This window comes from Ochotona curzoniae, unplaced genomic scaffold (genome assembly GCF_017591425.1).
Source record: "Ochotona curzoniae isolate NIBS_2020 unplaced genomic scaffold, NIBS_Ocur_1.0 scaffold_2453, whole genome shotgun sequence".
Taxonomy (NCBI): Eukaryota; Metazoa; Chordata; class Mammalia; order Lagomorpha; family Ochotonidae; genus Ochotona; species Ochotona curzoniae.
Genome location: NW_024467094.1, coordinates 10,025,782 through 10,042,845, shown reverse-complemented (window position 1 = coordinate 10,042,845; position 17,064 = coordinate 10,025,782). Strand labels below are relative to the sequence as shown.

Below are 17,064 nucleotides of genomic sequence, written 5' to 3'. Positions count from 1 at the left end.
TAGCCACTGTAGCCGTGGCTTTGGGGCTAGCTTTCCACTTGATGGGCGCCCCCAGGCTGACCCCACGGCTCCTGGTTGCTTACAGAATGCAGAAGCTCAGCTGGTTGAACATTCTAGGGTTCTGATGAGCTTGGGTTCCGAATACCTTGTCCCTCTGTGGTTGCCTGCTGCTAACAGCGGGCCAGACTCTACTGATCCTTCTGCCTTCTAGCAGAGCAGGGCGGGGCAGCCGCGGGCGGCCGGGAGGGAGCAGCAGACCAGCAGACACGGCAGCTTCTCATTGCTTAGCCTGATGTGCAACTCCCTGCAAGGTGGGGTGTGGAGGATGCTGTGGGGAGAGAAATGCAGCCTGGTACCTCAGGGGGTGTGCCAGACTCAGGCTGTCAAAGACGGCCTCCAAGATGAAGTGTGCCTCCCAGGACTGTGTCTGAGAAGGCTCCAGACTGGGCTGTGAGGAGATCAGTGGTGGAACTAAGCCACGACACCCAGGAGGAGCCTAGAACCTGGCTGTGGCCACTGCCTGAAGCCCAGATGTCGCCCTGGGTTTGGTGGGCACTCCTGGTGCAGTGAGCATGGTGTCATCTCCAAAAAGATGACAGGGGAGGGGACACAAAGTCCACACACAGCTTTGTTTTATATAGAATTTGTACAATATATTTATCTTCATTTGCATATTTAACCATAGCTTAACATCCTTTTTTTTTTTTTACAGGCTGAACTCACTCAGCTGATATAATCAAAATTCTTCCTTTCAACCAAATAAGAAAAATTCAAAATCGTAAACCTGTAAGAAAACAAATTAAAAACAATGATGAAAATAAGTCACTCCTCTCCTTAGGAACAGTGTCTGTACAATATGTATGATTTGGAACAGAATTTCTTTATAGATTAGGCACATGTTTCCACCACACCTCAATCCTGCCGGGTTTCTCTCGGTCCAGGCAGTCTCGCCTCCCATGAAGGGTCAAGACGGGGAGATCTGGATGGGAAGCCTTTGGGATGCTGCAGCTCCAGGCCAGGAAGGGCACGCAGGCCTGACTCGGCACTGCCACCTGGTGGCCAGGAGCAGGGGTGTGACTGGCTGCAGGGAGGCTGGCCAGAGGGCCGCAGCTGCGTGTGAAGGAAACTCAGGCCTGTCCCATGCAAACTGAAGAACTGGGAAGACCAGAATAGCAAGGGTAGGGCTATGAGAGCAGCTACAAGGAGTCCAGCATTTATTTACAGTGGCTTCTGCTGCTGGGCATTGGGGAGAACTGGTGGCCGCTGTCCCAAGTGGGATATGGTGAACCTTTCCCTCAGTGGGTTGGAGGTGTGGAGAGTGTGGGTGGCGCCATCTTCCCATTTGCCTTTCAGACCACGTACTGGTGAGGCTGTGACCAGAGCAGGGCCTCTTCCCAGCACATGCCAGCTCTAACAACCCTTAGGGGAGGCTCTTCATGGTGACAGCTACGTGGGTCTGAGTGGCACAGAGCATGGAGCCTCCTTTGGGGATACAGATGGTTTGCAAAGCAAGATCAGTTTGTCCATGAGCAAAGAAGGGACAGGGGTTTCCACTCAGCAAGCAGCACTCGCCTCTTCAAGCCAAGGTCACTAGGCCAAGCATCATCTTGGCATCGGGACATGAAAGCCACTGAACTTGCTGGCCCTGCCCGCGCCAGCCTGGTGCCCGTGACTCCTACCACAGCCCCACGCTCAAGGCGTAGGACTTGGCTCAGAGCTGGATTCTAAGCTGTGAGGCTGCTGTACCTTGGCTTCCTGACACAGCTAAAAAAACCTTGCAGGAAGACACCCCAGTTCTACGGGCTTCAGCCCCTCGAATCCAGACCTCTGCAGACGCTGCAGAGGGGTCCTCAGAAGGCAGGGGTCACGCTGGGCTCTGATGCGGCAAGGTGGTCATGCATAGAGGCCCTGGCTGGGCTGGCTCCTGCTCGAGTCTGGCCCTGGTTCCTCTTTTTTTATGGCAGCGGCCGCAGGCATTCTGCCCTCCTGCTAGTCCCACTGCGGCTGGTACGGGGCCTACGTGCCAGCCCTGCTGTACCCTTCACAGAGTAAGTCTGGCAAGAGAACAACAATCAGCACTTCAGGGCAAGATGAAAACCATAAAAAGGAAAATGGAAAACAGCATTTTTGGGAGCTAATGAGGTTATTGCTGGAGGAGACAGCTAGCCGAAGACCTGTCCAGCAGGCTGCAATGGGAGAGTGGCCTCAGGCTGTGCTGTTTCACTCCTGCGATGAGAGCTCCTGGGAGGACATTCCAGCTGCAGGTGTGGAAGTTAGAGTATTCTTTAGGCTCTGGTTGGAGCACAAACTTACATGCCCAAGTGACTGGTGCCTGGCCATTCCCCTGAGGACTTCATAAAGGGAATTTTTGTGGCTCTGCTTTAAAATCTTGAAGTGGAAACTGAAATAAAATAACACGCGGCTGACACGTGGGATGGGTGGCCTGTGGGCTGCCAAGGGCATGGACTCTCACTCACTCCGCCTGCTCTGGTTCTGGTTGCCTGGTGGTCGGTAGAGGCTGGCAGGGGCTCCCCGTGGGTTTGGTCTGGTTTAAATCATGAGCAACAAGGGACCCCCAGGTCAGGCCTCTGCTGCCGGAGGCCCCGCTGAGGAAGGCAGCCTGTGTCTCAGCCTGTGGTGAGCGTGCGGCTCCAACTTAGCTGAGACAAAGCTTCTCCAGAGAGGCTGCTGCCAGGCTTTCTGGCATCTGCGGCTTCTATGAGCTTCATCCTGGGGGCGGCTCAGCTCTCAGCTGCTGTCTCCAAGGCCTCCCACATGCCACTTCCAGGAGCCCTGCTTGGTGCAGCTGCACAGGTCGGGCTGGCAAGTGTGCGCTGGGTGGAGCGGCTCCAAGAGGCTGTGTGCTGCCATCCAGGACTGTCCCTGACCTGGAGCCAGGGTCTGTGCCACAGCCCCGATGGCAAGGTAGCTGGTCCCATGCAGGACACGCCGAGGGCTAGCATTCAACATTCCACAGGCGGGTGGCCTTGTTTGGGTAGTTGATGGCCAGGCTGATGGCGGCGATGTTCTGCAGAGCCTGTGGAGGGGAGAGAGTGGCCAGCAGTGCTCTGAGCCAGCCTCTGGCTCACTGAGTGCTGAAGAGCAATACCCCAGGCTGTGCACTGAGGAGAGGGGCAGGTGATGGAGGGACCTGGGACAGGTCAATGGGCACCTCCCCCCAACCTGGGAGACCACAGGCTAGAAGAAGAGCTGACAGCAGCACTAAAGGTGGAATGAGCACAGCCTGGGTGGACTGTCTCAGAGGGGTTGCTGGCTGCTGAGATCCAGGGAGTCTTGAGGGAGACACAGCATAGGGGCACAATGCACACAGGGGACAAAGAGCTGCTGCTGAGGCACACCACGAGAGGCCAGAAAACAGGGGTGGGAAGGCGCTGAGAATGCAGGTGCCACCTGATTCTTGTGCAGGGGGCAGCAAGAAGGGGAGGTGGAGGAGTGAGGGAGAGGTGACAGGTTGGGGAGTCTGACTACTGGCCCATGGAGCCAGATGGGCTAAAGGTGAGGGAGCAGCGGAGAGCGGCTGCGGGGCAGGCTGGGAGGGAAAGCCCCAGGAAGGCTGTCCCGTTGGTCTGGTACTGAATGTCCAGTCTAGGCTCTGTTGAGTGATGTCCTGAGGCTGGGATGGGTGGTAGCAGTGTGGGTAGCTGCTGGGAGGAAAAGAAATGGCCACTCTGACTCTGGTTCTCTCTCCCAAGTGTGCTGTGGGGGCCACCCCAAATGAGCAAGGTCAGGGCAGCCCTCTCCCAGGGACAGAGGCCTGAGCTAGGGGGAGCGCAGCTGCTGGGTCTCACTCAATGCAACTGGGTTACAGTAGGTCCTAGCTGCACAAAATGAGTCTGGGGTCGGGTGATTCTTAACATGCTTTTTTGGGTCTATGAGGTTCACTTTCCACTTTCTCTCCTGAATATACAATGGAGTTTTCCAGAGGCTGATGTGAATGCGATAGATAGAATGCAGGCATGGACTGAGAGCCCAGCTGTCTTCCAGTAAGCCGGACGTCAGAGGGAGCCTTAAAACAGAACACAGGGTCATCCTGTTTGGAGGTTATTTTGCTTTGAAGCATAGGAATTGTGCTTCACTGAACAGGCTACATTTATGTTGATGTGAGATAGGTTGAGTACTTGCTTTTTTTTTTTCTTCCCAAGGAATTGGTAACTAAATGTTTAAATGTTTCCATTTCTAATCTATTAATTCTAGATTTAGCTCACCTTCCCAGGATGCACACTGATTTATATCCTGAGCGCGGCCGACGCTCCCGGGGACCCTGAGTGACTTAGAGGCGTGAAGGGTCCTGAGACCAACCAGCTGTCAGAAGAGGAGCTCTCGCGCCAGGGAAGCAAATGACATCCAAAAATATCTGCAATCTAACTCGATGGAAACTTCAGGGACCTGCCAAACTAAATTCAAGGCAGGGGCTGTTTTGGTTTAAAGACACACATTCCTGCTAGTGTGTTCTGACCCCTGGCTTAACATGGACAATGCTGACAGATGGGCCCGCCTGCTCCTGGAGCACCGGAAGAAGTGACTGATGTGGAGGGTGGAGTCTGCATTCGTGACGCAGTCTGTCCTGGCGAGTGGGAAAGGGAGGTGGTGGCACTTGCCCCAGAGGGCCAGCTCTGCGAGGGGAGAGTACCTGGGCCGCACAGCGGAGAAGGTGCTCATCAGTGGTTAAGGCCAGCAGGTATTCCTGCAGCAAGCCCAGCTCCTGTGGAAAGAGTGTGGGCTCTGAGAGTGACGTGTGCCATGGGGCCAGACCCCCCATGTACCTGCAGCAACCTGGGGGAACCCACCCGCACACGCAGAAGCCTTGAGCTGCTCGTTTTGGGTACTGTGTCCCACCACTTCCCCCAGAGCTGCTGGCGGAGCCTGGCCAGGTGGGGCTAGGAGCCTGCTTCAGAGCTGAGCCTGCTCAGGCCCTGCCACAAGGTGACCAGGAAGAACACGCCCACCTCACGGATGAAACCGGGAGGTAAACCAAGAAACTCTGAAAGGCCCTTTCATCGCTCACAATCAATGGATTCGTTGTGCCGGGTGGGGAGGAGAGGAGGAAGAAGGAGGAACTCATCTGTTTTATTTTCCAAAATTCATGCCTGTCAAGGGCTGATCCCAGGCAGACGAGTTTCTTCTTTGGCTTTAGGCCTCACAAAATAAGCTGGCTGGGGCCGCCCTGAAGCCTTCCCAGGGCTGTGGGAGGTGGGCGCCTTGGAGGTTAGCCAGGCCTATGCCCAGGCACAGGGCTACAAGACCCCACTATGAGACCCGATGGCACCCAGGACCCAGAGCGGAAGCTCATGGAGGCCTCACCTGGGCTCGGTTCTCTGTGACGAAGAAGAGCTCGGTGAGGGCCCGATGCAGTGGAAGGAGGATGCCGGGCTGCGTCACATCCTCGAACAGGCCATACTCCATGTGCGTGAAGAGCTGCCACAGCGGCCTCAGCAGTGTCAGGTCACACAGGTCACTGCGGGAGAAGCCCCAGAGGTGACATGGGGTCAGGGCTGAGGCTAGAACAGGGATGACACAGCAGGGCCCCCTCCTTCCCTACCCCAACAGCTGCCAAGTCATCACCAGCAGCACAGGAGAACAGAGAGGAACCTCACCTTCACCCGGGACTCCGAGGAAGCCCAGGGGCCCTGCCACCTGTCCACGGGAACTGCTGCGCTGCCTGGAGAAGCCCTTCTGGGGACAGGGCCATGACAGGCATTCCGGGGAAAGATGAGTGAGTGGATGGCATATGCAAAACCAAGCAAGTGACCATGGAAAGTCTGAGGCTGACAGGCAGGATTCTGATCCCGGACCTAGACCCTCCTGGTTGCTTAGCCAGAAGTCTTTCCAGGGAGAGAAGCTGATCCCGTGCCCTGGGCCTCCCACCAAGAGCGCAGGCAGGGGCTGGGCTTCAGTCTCCAGAGGAGGGAAGTTGGGAAGAATTCTGGTCACTGCAGCACTGCCTGGAAGGCAGCTGCTTTTGCCTTGGAGGAAGAGCTCCTCCCCAAGCACATAATGGGGTTGGTGGGTTGATGGGCCAGCGGGCCAGCTTTCCACAGCTGGGTTTCCAGACAAGCACTTTAACAGCCAAGGCAAAGGCCCTGCCAGGCCCCCTCTTGTGGGCTGCTCCTCTGGCCTGCGCCCCCAGACCGGCACTGCTCTAACTCTCCCAGAGTGCCACTGGCACAGAATGGGTAACAGGTAGGCTCTGGACTCACAATGGAGGAACATGGGTGTGTCCCTGCAAGGAGGCAGGCTACGAGCAAATCTTGTGGTATCCGATGGGTCCCTGAACACAGGGGTGATGCTACATGCCTCGCACACGCACAAGAAGCAGGCACTTCTTACAGTAAGTTGAGCACACAGGCAACTAAAGGTTCCTGACAACTGACATGGAGACACTGGTAGTAACAGATATGGTGACAGGCCCAGCTTTTTTCCTACCCTCCCACAGGCAATCTATGGGCTCATTACACTAGTCACGAAGTATTCTTCCCTGACTTGGGAGTCCCCCACCTCTTTTTTTTAAAAATGACAGCTCCATATTGTATAAAGAGACAGTCTGCTACTTAGAAGACCACTGCCCACTCTGTTTGGCATTCTGTGCATCTGTGTCTTAAAAGTGCAGGAGAGAGGGCTGGCGCTGTGGCACGGCAGGTATATCACTGTGATGCTAGCATCCCACACTGAAGCACTGGCTCTATTTCCGATCCAGCTCCCTTCTAAAGGGCCTTGGAAGGCGACAGATGATGTCCCAAGTGCCTGGGCCCCTACCATCCATGTGGTAGGCCCAGATGGAGTGCCAGGCTTCCAGTTTCCTTCTGGTTTCCTGCCTGCTGTGGCCACTGGGGAGTGAAACAATGAATGAAAGATTTTTCTCTTTCTCTCTGCACCTCCTTCTCTGCTGTACTGCCTTTCAAATAAATTAATTTTAAAAATTCCAGGAAAGAAGATCGAGGAGCCCCTTACAGGTGTGGGGTCTGAGCAAGGAGGGCGAGGCTGGGGTGAGAACGGCTCAATCATCAACACCTCCCTGAGACAGTGACCAGCGACCATGTCCGCAATCCCCACACCTGCTCCCCGCCGTCCTAGAGGTTCTGGCGGTGCCCAAGGCAGTTTCTAAGGACCAAGAGGAAGAATACACTTGCTATTTGTGGATGACATGACTGGTCACTCAAGAATCTACATACGCACAAATTAACAAATTTAGCAAGGTCATTGGATCCAAGAGCATTATGTAAAACTTAACTATTTATCAGCAAAATCAAAATAAAATTATAAAAATACCAATTGTAATAGCAACACAAATATCAAGGAATAAATCGACAAAATGTTGCACAAGTCCTCTACGTATGAAACTATGAAATACCACGAAGACCTAAACAATGGAGGCATGTACAACTATACTGGCTTGGATTAGAGGACTGAGTTCTAGAAAGCTCAGGTCTCCAGAAAAACTGACCTACACAGTCATCAAAAACCCCCCAAGGTGAGATGGGCGTGCAGATAGAAACTGATACTCTGACTGTAGTAATAAGATACGCACAGTTAAAAAGGTCCAAGAGAATCTCAAAGATGAAAAACTGAGCTGAGGGATTGATCCTGCGAGGTGGGCGAATGTGTTCAGGAGCTACAGATGTTAAGGTGTGACCTTGCCACACGGAGGACCAAAAAGGCCAAAGGAACACCCACACGCCTAGGGACCTCTGCTAGGAGAACAGGTGGTGCTGCGGTGTGTGGACGGCAAGTGTAGCTCCACATGGAAAAAGTCAACTTGGCCCCCACACCCCTCAGTCCACTCTAGGTGATCACGGACATAAGCATGTCAAGTTCGTAGATGCTTGCATGGGAACTACCTGCATGACCTTGGAGTAAGGCAAAGGTTACTTGCACAGGACACCAAAAGCATCAACCTAAAGGCAACACTGGATGAGCTGGGAGGTGTTAAAGTTACACACATCTTTGCACACCACCAACAGAGTGCAAAGGCAAGCAGAGGGGGAGGAGAGTCGGGTGCACACAGCCTACCTGTGGGAGCAGCACTGCACAATCCTCAGCAGCAGGTGGATGGCTTTCAGCCTCTGATGACCAGTCTGGCGGCAGGCCACGCCCACCAGCCACTCCCAAATTTGGGCCAATGGGAGGTGAGGCACAACTCGTTCTTCTGATAGCATTTGCTTCAAAATCTCAAAACCTGGCCAAGCCCCCCAAAACAAAGACAGTTCCAATTTAACAAGTCTGCAATTAAACAATTGCATAATTTTACTAAACAGGATGAGACAATCAAGATAATTAACATTTGTGTTGGGATTAAGACTTTTAAAAAAATACCACTTGAATAGCATTTTAGTGCCCCCTTTTTCAAAACATTCTGAGAGAATAAGCATGTTTTCTAGGCCATGAGAGAAGGCTTTTTTTATCTGGCCATTCAAGCTTTTTTGATAACTACCAACCACAACACAAAAAGACAGACAAGGAGTGTGGGTCAGATTTCGAAGGTTTTAAAGAGTGTCTGATTTTAACAAAAGTCAATGATGTAAGGGGACCTACAGGCAGGGAGCCGCATGGGCTGACCATTTAGGGAAAGGAGAACAAACAGCACCCACACCTACCTGTCTGGAAGCGGCCCAGATGTCCAGCCGTCACGGTGAACTTGTAGCCCCATTCGGTGTTGCTCATATCCGAGGTAAAGCGGTAGTATAAAGTGTCTCCTGGCCCACACGAGAATCAAGAAGCAGATCAGCAAACTGCAGTACCAGGCAAGGCTAACTGATGGGTTTCTGATGAGATGAGACTCAATGATTTCTCTTCACGATGTTAAACACTTTGTGTGGAGAGTGTTGGATCAGGCCAGCACTGTGGCACAGTGGGTAAAGTCACTGCCTATAATGCTGGCATCCTCTATGGGTGCCAGTTCCAGTCTCAGCTACTCCACTTCCAATGTAACTCCTTGTTTATGGCCTAGGAAGTCAGTGGAGGATGACTCAAGTGTTTAGGCTCCAGTACCTACAAGGCAGACCTGGAAGAAGCTCCTGGCTTTAGCCTGGCTCAGCCCTGGCTGTTGCAGCCATCTGGGGAGTGAACTAGCAGATGGAAGCCCTGTCCCTCTCTTTCTGTAACTTTTTCAGTAAGCAAATAAATAAATCTTTAAAAAAGTCTATGGGACCATGTATTTCTGGTACTACCTGGGAGTTCAAAGTCTTTCCATTTCTGTTGAGAGCCGCTGAAATTGTGGCGATCCTGCTGAAAGTCACTGCTGCTGGACATGGCGAGCTCATCACAGCCTTCCTCAGTATTGCACTGAGAGTCGAATTTGATTGAGAGGTAGATTGCACCAGGAATGTGAACTTTATCCTGAGGAGATAAACAGACCCATCTGTCACCCCTGTGGGTTGCCTCATGCCAAGCCCAGTCACTACGCTGGGGCAGCTGCAAATGAGGGAGGCCTTGGTCCTGCTCCTCAGTTCTCAGTCGGCTGGGATGTGGGGCACAGAGGGCAGGCAAACAAGTGTCCCAGTGAAGAAGTAGCCTCTGAGGGGAGGGGGCCAGAGGCAAGATGGAGAGCAGGGGATGGGAGCAGTCTGGGGAAGCCCGGTGCTGACCCCTCAGGGGTAACTAACTGTGTGCTTTGTGGAACAGGGTACGGCGTATCCTTGAGAAGCTGGCAGGGATAGTTAAGGCTTTGTGCACTAAAATAAGGCATTTAGATTCTGGACAGTGGGGAGAGCTTGGGCAAGGAAGGTTTCCAAGGCTAGCTTTGGTAAGGTATATACCACAGAAGGGCCATCTGACAGTGGACCAGGGCAGGAAGTCCAAAACAAGTGACAACAGGTACTCCAGAGAAGAGAGAAGGCAGTCTGGAGGTGATGGGGAGATGATCCTTTTTGGAGAGAGAGCTGCCAAGTACCTGTGTGGGGCAGGGGGGTGGGGGAGCCCAACAAGCTGGGAAGAGGAGAGGCTGGAGAGGAGAATGAGGTTCACCCTCAGCAAATCAAGCCTCAGCTGGGCGACCACCCAGCTGTGCAGTAGTTTCTGTCACTCTTGGCTGTGGCCCTGGGGGTCTTCTAACTCAGAGGTGGGTGCCCTGCCAGCTCCATCATTTGCTAAAGGGCTCAAAAGCCTCTTGGCACTGAGTCAATGACAACGACTGAGTCTGCAGCATCCTGGCTCAGTCAAAGCCCTAACTCTTTATCTAGACACAAGGTTTGGGATGGGAAAGATGAGGTGTTTCAGCTCTGCGTCATTTAAAAAAAAAGAGAGGGAGTGGCATAACAGGTCAGCAGGAGATAGTTAAGAGCAAAAGCTGAACTCAGACGCAGGTGCAGATGTATGGGGGAGTAGGGAAGGGCAAGTGGCGCCAGGGATGCACTCTGAGAGGTCAACACCCCTCCAAGGCCAGCTTTTCCCTACCAAGACAGGGAGGGTCAGGAAGAGGACTCAGGCCAGCAGATAAGAGCTTGGTGTAGGGAGGTACAGGCTCAGGTAGAGCTGTCCGAGGGCAAAGAGCTGCATGGAAGCTGACAAGCTGTGGCCATACCTCAAAGTTGGTGTTGTTGCTATACGGGTGCTTCGATTCCCTCACTTGCACCTCCATCCCCGGCTCCTCCATGAATTGGCAGGCGGCCAGCGCCATGGTTCCCAGCATGCTTTCCCGGCAGCCCCGGAGCACCTTCTGCAGGATCTGGTGGGACACAGGTGGAAGGTGAGGTCCTACAGCAGTAATCCCAAGAACAAGAAGGGAGAGTTGGCTTTAAACCCAGGTCCCACCAGAGGTGCTGCCACTGTCCTGGGCCTGACCCGGCCCCTGTGGACCATCAGGATGCTATCATCCTTCTGGAACAACAGCTTATCAAGGAAGGCTGAGGGAGTCGATGGGACCAGTCAGAAATGCTGCTGCCTCTACCCAGGTGAGGTGAGTGGGCTGACAGGTAAGCAACCACAGCACAAGGAGTGGCTAGAGTGAAGGGCTCCGGGAAAAAGCTGGGGAAAGACACGGCAAAGAGAGGGCCCATCGGAGCACAATGGGCCCCTTGGCTTTTATAAAAGAAAAATATGACTAGAGCCAAGCTGCTGACTTGTTCAGGGCTGTGAGTCTGGGAAAGAACTAGAAAGTTCTTTCTAGTCTAGTGGGGGACTAGAAACAGGCAAATAAAGGAATAGAGGGTAAATAAGTTCTCAGGGCTGCCTGTGTGTGCATGTCCGTGTGGCACATGGTAAGGCTACAGGGACAGAGGGACAAGACTTCTGTGCCTGGAAATTGGAAAGATGCTGAGAGATGGTTCCTGGCATTTGCGTTTTAGATCAGGACATCTGCTGGCACACTGGTTCTCTGCTTCTACACAGCTGGAGTTGGAAGGGATGTTCCCAACCCAATGAAGCTTTGCCAACCACTGGCACTGTGGCATTGCAGGCTAAGCCTTTGACTGCAATGCCAGCATCCCATGTAAAATGGTGCCCTCCAACTCTCAGGCTGAAACTTAACATGAGAAAACTGGACTTCAGAGAATGGCCCCAATCCTCATGAGACCCTTACTCTGCCGCTTATCTTGCACAAGCCTCCCATCTATAATGCTTCCTCTGGGTTGCAGCGGATAAAGCAGGAAGTGCTGGCAGAGCCTGAGACCGGGGCTGGGCATTCTACAAACAGTGGTTTCCACAGGACACAGGGCAGTGTTTGGCCCAACAGTTAGTACTCCTGCGCCCCACACTGGAGTGCCTGGGTTCGACTCCTGCTTCTAGCTCCTGACTCCAGGTTCCTGCCAATACAGCCCCCAAAAGAGGCAGGAGTGATGGGTCAAGTGACTGGGTCCCTGTCACTCACGTGGGAGATCTGGCCCAGGTTTGCCATGCTAGCTTTAGCTCCATCTTGTCAGGAGCCATCACTTCTCAACCTTTCTATATTTTGGCTAAAAAAAAAAAAAAAAAAAAAGATGACAAAAACCTCATGGAAGTTTCCTGTATCACAGTGGACAACGTGAGAGTCCAATCTGACAGGTAACTTCTGCAGAACATGAGACTCTGGTGAATGTAACAAACAGGCTGCCTAAGACTGATCAGACGTATAGCTATGAACAAAACAAAGGCTACATGTTAAGGAAGGCTTAGAGGGATCATTATCTTATTTATTTATTTACTTACTTACTTTATTTTTATTGGAAAGGCAGAGACAGAGAGAAGATCTTCCGCTCGATGGTTCACTCCCCAAGCAGCTACGATGGCTGCAATTGCACTCATCTGAAGCCAGAAGCCGGGAGCGTATTCTGGATCTCCCACGTGGGTGCCAGGTCCCAAGGTTTTGGGCCATTTTATACTGCTTTCCCAGACCACAAGCAAGGAGGTGGATGGGAAGCAGGGCTGCCAGGATTAGAATCAGCGCCCATATGAGATCTTGGTGCGTGCAAGGTGAGGACTTTAGCTGCCAGGCTACTGTGCCAGGCCTTATCATTATCTTTTTTAAAAAAGATTTGGGGCCTAACGTGATAGCTGGGATCCCATATGGGCTCCAGTTCATATCCTAGCTGCTCTACTTCATATCCAGTTCTCTGCTTGTGGTCTGGGAAAGCAGTTGAGGACATCCCAAAGCCTTGGGACCCTGCACCCGCATGGAAGAACCAGAAGAAGCTCCTGGCTTTGAATCGACTCGACAATGGCTGCTGCGGCCACTTGCGGAGTGAATCAGCGGATGGAAGGTCTTTGTCTCTGCCTCTCTCTGCAGATCTGACGTTCCAATAAAAATAAAAATCAATCTTGAAACAAAAAACAAAATTTGTTAATGTTTTAAGGCAGAGAAAAACAGAGCAAACAGAAACAGAGAGCTCCTAGCCATTGATTCATTCCCCAAATGCCTCCAAGAGCAGGCTGGCTGGGCTGAAGTTGGTGGCTGGGAACTCAATCCTGGCTTCCCATGTAGAAGCACTCAAGTAGTATCACTATCTACCCCTCAGGCTGTGCATCTGCAGGAAGATGGACTGGGAAGTGGAGCCAAGCACTCCGCAGTGGGATGCAGGCGACCCAAGCAGTGTCTTAACTGCTGTTCCAAATGCCTGCCTTGCATCAAGATTTCAAATATTCTTTGAGCACCAAGAGTGTCTAGTCTGTGAGCTTAGGCCTGGACCAATTCACAGGAGAAGTTAAGAGTGACCTTACGAGTGACCTCAGTTCAGAAAGTACTTGTCACAGGCAGCCTGTTCCAACCTCCAGGGGCAGCAAAGATGAGAAGGAGCAAGGGAAGAGCCCACCCTGCTTAGCTGCTTTACCTTTTCCCACTGCTGCTTTTCCTCCAGCTGCATGAACATATCAAGAATGTACGTCATATGGGCCGGGCCACTGAGCTCCAGAATGTCTTCGCTCACTGGCACATGCCCAGGCCACTCGGCCAGCAGGGATGCAAGCACATGCCGGGCGTAGAGGACAGAAGTGGCTTCGTTGACACGGAACAGGTAGTCTCGGACAGCCCTCTTGCTCTTGCAGTTCAGTTCCTTGTGCAGCAGGGCGGCACTCTTGCTGCGGCGCTGCTTGGCATAGCACTGCTGCAGCTCACTCTCCGTGCTGGAGATTAGCTTCTGGGTCACGGGGTTGGACTCAGCAGTGGCTTGGTCGCAGCGTGCAGGCCGAGACTGTGAACCAAGACCATGGTTACAGAGGCCCAGCTGTGTATGCGAGATGGGGTGTGGGCAGTGCAGTGGGCACATTCAAAGAGGGTGACATACCAGGCATGGGAGGATGATCATGTCTGTATCCACAGCTTTGGCGCTCTGCTCTTCCAGCCGTAGGCTCCTACCAGGCTGCCACTTCTGAGCCAGGGACCGAATCTTCTCATCTGTGGCGAGTTCATCACCGTCAAACCTGAAAAAAGACATCACAGAGCCAGCTACTTAAAGAATGGACAGGCCAGAGAACAACCTGAAACCACTCAGCAGGGCTGTTAGCCATCGTCCAGTCATGGCACGAGGATGTTACCACTTTCTGTACTCCACAGACGGCGTTCACTTACTTGCTCACTCAGAAGCCCACATATGCCCTCATGGCAGGAGATGTAAACTGTCTCGCAGAGGCCACTCTCCCACTTTCATCTGAGCTGGAGTCCAAAGGTCACGGTGTGGTGGAGCCCCCTCTGACTTTGCAGAGGACAGCCAACACCCTCGGGACTGCTGTGTCCCTCTGTGAGGCAGAGCTGCCCCTGCTCTGGACTGCTGCCCACCTCCGGATGGTCGAGCAAGAGAAAGACAATTCCCACCTGCTGAAACCCATGCTAGCTCTGCTTTCCAGGTCACCTCAGTTCAGCCCATGCCCTGACAGTTTTCTGTCTCCCAGTACCTGCATTAGCTCCTAAGGAACAGGCAGCAATATGTAAGAAAGCCACAACATAAACTAGAAGAAAAGTGTGAGTGAGAAGTCCTCAGTAGGACATGGGAGGCATGCAGGAGGGGAACACAACGAAGCTCTACACACTCCAAGAGTCGGCTCCAACGCTGAACTTCCGGACTAAGAGAAGGGAATTCTAACTTTATAATCACCTTTGAGAGGAAAAAAAATAATCTGCAGTGGTGAAAAGCCAAAAACTAAGCAACAACAACAACAAATCCCTTGGGCAGAATGTCCCACTCTGCAGTTTGCACACTAGGGTTATGAGGGGACGTCTTGGTTACTGCCTCATCAACATCCCCTCTAAGAGGCTGGCTGCAAACCCAGCATTTGTCCAGACACCTGCCACACACCTCAGGGCAATCAAGGTGGCATAGGTCACCTTCCACACGCACTCACTGGGGACCACACCAGGTTCTGCCTCTTCCACCTGGCCTCTCTGCTTTGTCCCCCAGGTTCAGCAGGCAGGAGGTACACATCCTCTTATCCTCATCTGTCAAAACTGGGCTGTAGCTACGTGCGCCTCACCTCTTCTGAACCTCCAGGAAGAAAGAATCGGTTCTTTTCATCTGCAGTTCGTATATGGCCCGGAGGATGTGCAGGGGCGCGTTCAGGGCATCGTGAGCCATCTGAAGGCAGAGCGGGAAGCAGGTGAGAGGCAATCCAAACAGGACTTTCTGTCATCGATGATCTGAACTCAAAAGTGGGCTGCAAAACTTATAAAGCAGTTTATAATTGAAGAACATTATATGGGCACTAAAAAAAAAAGTCAAACTATAAACACTAAAACATAGACTGAAAAAACTGAATTGCTATTGTAACTTCAAAGTAAACTGTCAAACACCGAAATCTCAAAGGAACAGCAACACATGCAGTTCCCAGCCAACACTTACCACAGTCTTCCCTGCTATTTCTCTGCAGCTACCTCATGCTCAACAACCCCACTTTTAAAAAAAAAGATTAATTTGTTTTTATTGGAAAGGCAGATATACAGACAGGAGAAACAGAGAAGATGATCTTCGGTCTGTTAATTTACTCTCCAAGTGGACACATGACTGGAGCTGTGCCAATCTGAAGCCAGGATCCAGGAGCTTCTACTGGGTCCCAAAGCTTTGGGCCGTCCTCCACTGCTTTCCCAGGCCAAAAGCAGGGAGCTGCATGGAAGTGGAGCTGCAAGGATTAGAACAAGAGCCCATATGCGATCCCAGCGCATGCAAGGTGAGGACCTTAGCAGCTAGCCTACTGCACCCGACCTGTCATAAATTTTTTAAAAAATATTTTTTACATTGGAAAGACATAATTACAGAGAAGAGAAGAGACAGAAAGATCTTCTATCTGCTGGTTCATTTTCCAAATGGCCACAAATGCCAGAGCTGGGAAGATCTGGAGCCAGGAGCCAGGAGGTTCTTCCAGCTCTCCCATGTGGAGGCAGGGGCCCAAGCACTTGAGCTGTCCTTCAGTGTTTTCCCCAGGCCATTAGGAAGCTTGATTGGAAGTGGAGCAGCTGGGACTTGAGCCAGTCCCAAGCACTGCATGGGATGCTGGCATGGCAGGCAGAGGCTGAACTTGGTAAGCCATGGCACCAGCCCTGCACGCTCAAGTTTAACAACTGACCTATGGTTTGAGCACTGGACTTCCTTGGTTTTTGTTTGCCAATATCAACTGTTCTTCTGACATCTACTCCTCACTCTCTCTTCACACAGTTTGACCCTTTGACATACAAGTCCTCACCGAATGCACACCATTCTGAGCAAGAGTGGGTTATCCAGGGATGGCAAAGGCAGGATGAGAGGAATGACTGTAAAGTAAGGGTTACAGAAGGATGCAGGGACTATACAGTGAGGCTTCCAGGATGGGCCTCAGGGCTTTATTTAGTAAATCCTAGGAACGACATCCCAGGTTCCCCACACACCTCAACTGTGTCTCTATGGAGGGGGGATCTGAAACTTTTGAGAGCAGGACCAGGAAATGGCAGCAACAATTGCTAAGGGGTTTCTTTGTTTTTCTAGGGACTCCAGCACCATACAGAGTGAGGCTTTAGGAAGTGAATTCCCAAAGCATTGCCCTGAAGTCTGGCTGAAAAGTAGCCCCAGTAAAAGAGCATGCATTCCTCAGAGGCCCTTCTGTGGCTGCAGCTGGAGGCCTGAGGACGTACCAGGAAGCATATTCTGGTGGGCTCATCCAGGCCGTTGAGTGGGTCCAGCTTCCGCTCTGGTTCCCCGGGACTGCTGACTGTCCGTTCCACCTCTTCTTCCTGCTCGCCTCGCTCTTCGAGTTCCGGATCGCCATGTTCAGCCAAAGTGTTGATCTCCTTTTTTGAGGAGTACAGCATGATGGACAAGATCTACACAGAAGGAACTACAGTTGGCATCAGACTGACGAGTGGGGAGCTGGGGAGGGGGGAGTAACGAATATTTGGTGGAAGACAGAATAACTCACATAGGGAATGTAAAATTCACACAGAAACATGGACACATGTTCAACTGTACTTGTAATCAAACAAATGCTAATTACAAACTACCGAGGTCTTTGTTGTGTTCATTAACTCTTCTGCTGATAATGTAAACTGATATCATATCCTCTGACCCAGTAATTCATCTTTGAGGAACTGTATAAGGTATGTAAAACCAAAAACCCCACACTTAAAATATTGTCACTGAAGCCTTAATAATAGCAAAATACTGAAAGTCACCTTCATGT

At 52.0% G+C, this 17,064-nt stretch overlaps 1 protein-coding gene across 1 annotated transcript in view; it reads right to left on the bottom strand.

Moving 5' to 3' along the window:
- Positions 1–631: 631 nt before the first annotated feature.
- Positions 632–17,064, bottom strand: part of ZZEF1 (zinc finger ZZ-type and EF-hand domain containing 1) — a 110,645-nt gene continuing 94,212 nt past the window's right edge. The window contains exons 45-55 of the mRNA XM_041001356.1: positions 16,520–16,708; positions 14,893–14,993; positions 13,710–13,845; positions 13,257–13,616; positions 10,538–10,681; positions 9,186–9,354; positions 8,613–8,711; positions 8,029–8,194; positions 5,323–5,476; positions 4,652–4,723; positions 632–3,037 (exon numbers count right to left, since the gene is read on the bottom strand). Of these exons, the coding sequence (XP_040857290.1) occupies positions 2,957–3,037; positions 4,652–4,723; positions 5,323–5,476; positions 8,029–8,194; positions 8,613–8,711; positions 9,186–9,354; positions 10,538–10,681; positions 13,257–13,616; positions 13,710–13,845; positions 14,893–14,993; positions 16,520–16,708 (1,671 nt within the window). The 3' untranslated portion in view covers positions 632–2,956. The remainder of the gene's footprint in view (positions 3,038–4,651; positions 4,724–5,322; positions 5,477–8,028; positions 8,195–8,612; positions 8,712–9,185; positions 9,355–10,537; positions 10,682–13,256; positions 13,617–13,709; positions 13,846–14,892; positions 14,994–16,519; positions 16,709–17,064) is intronic.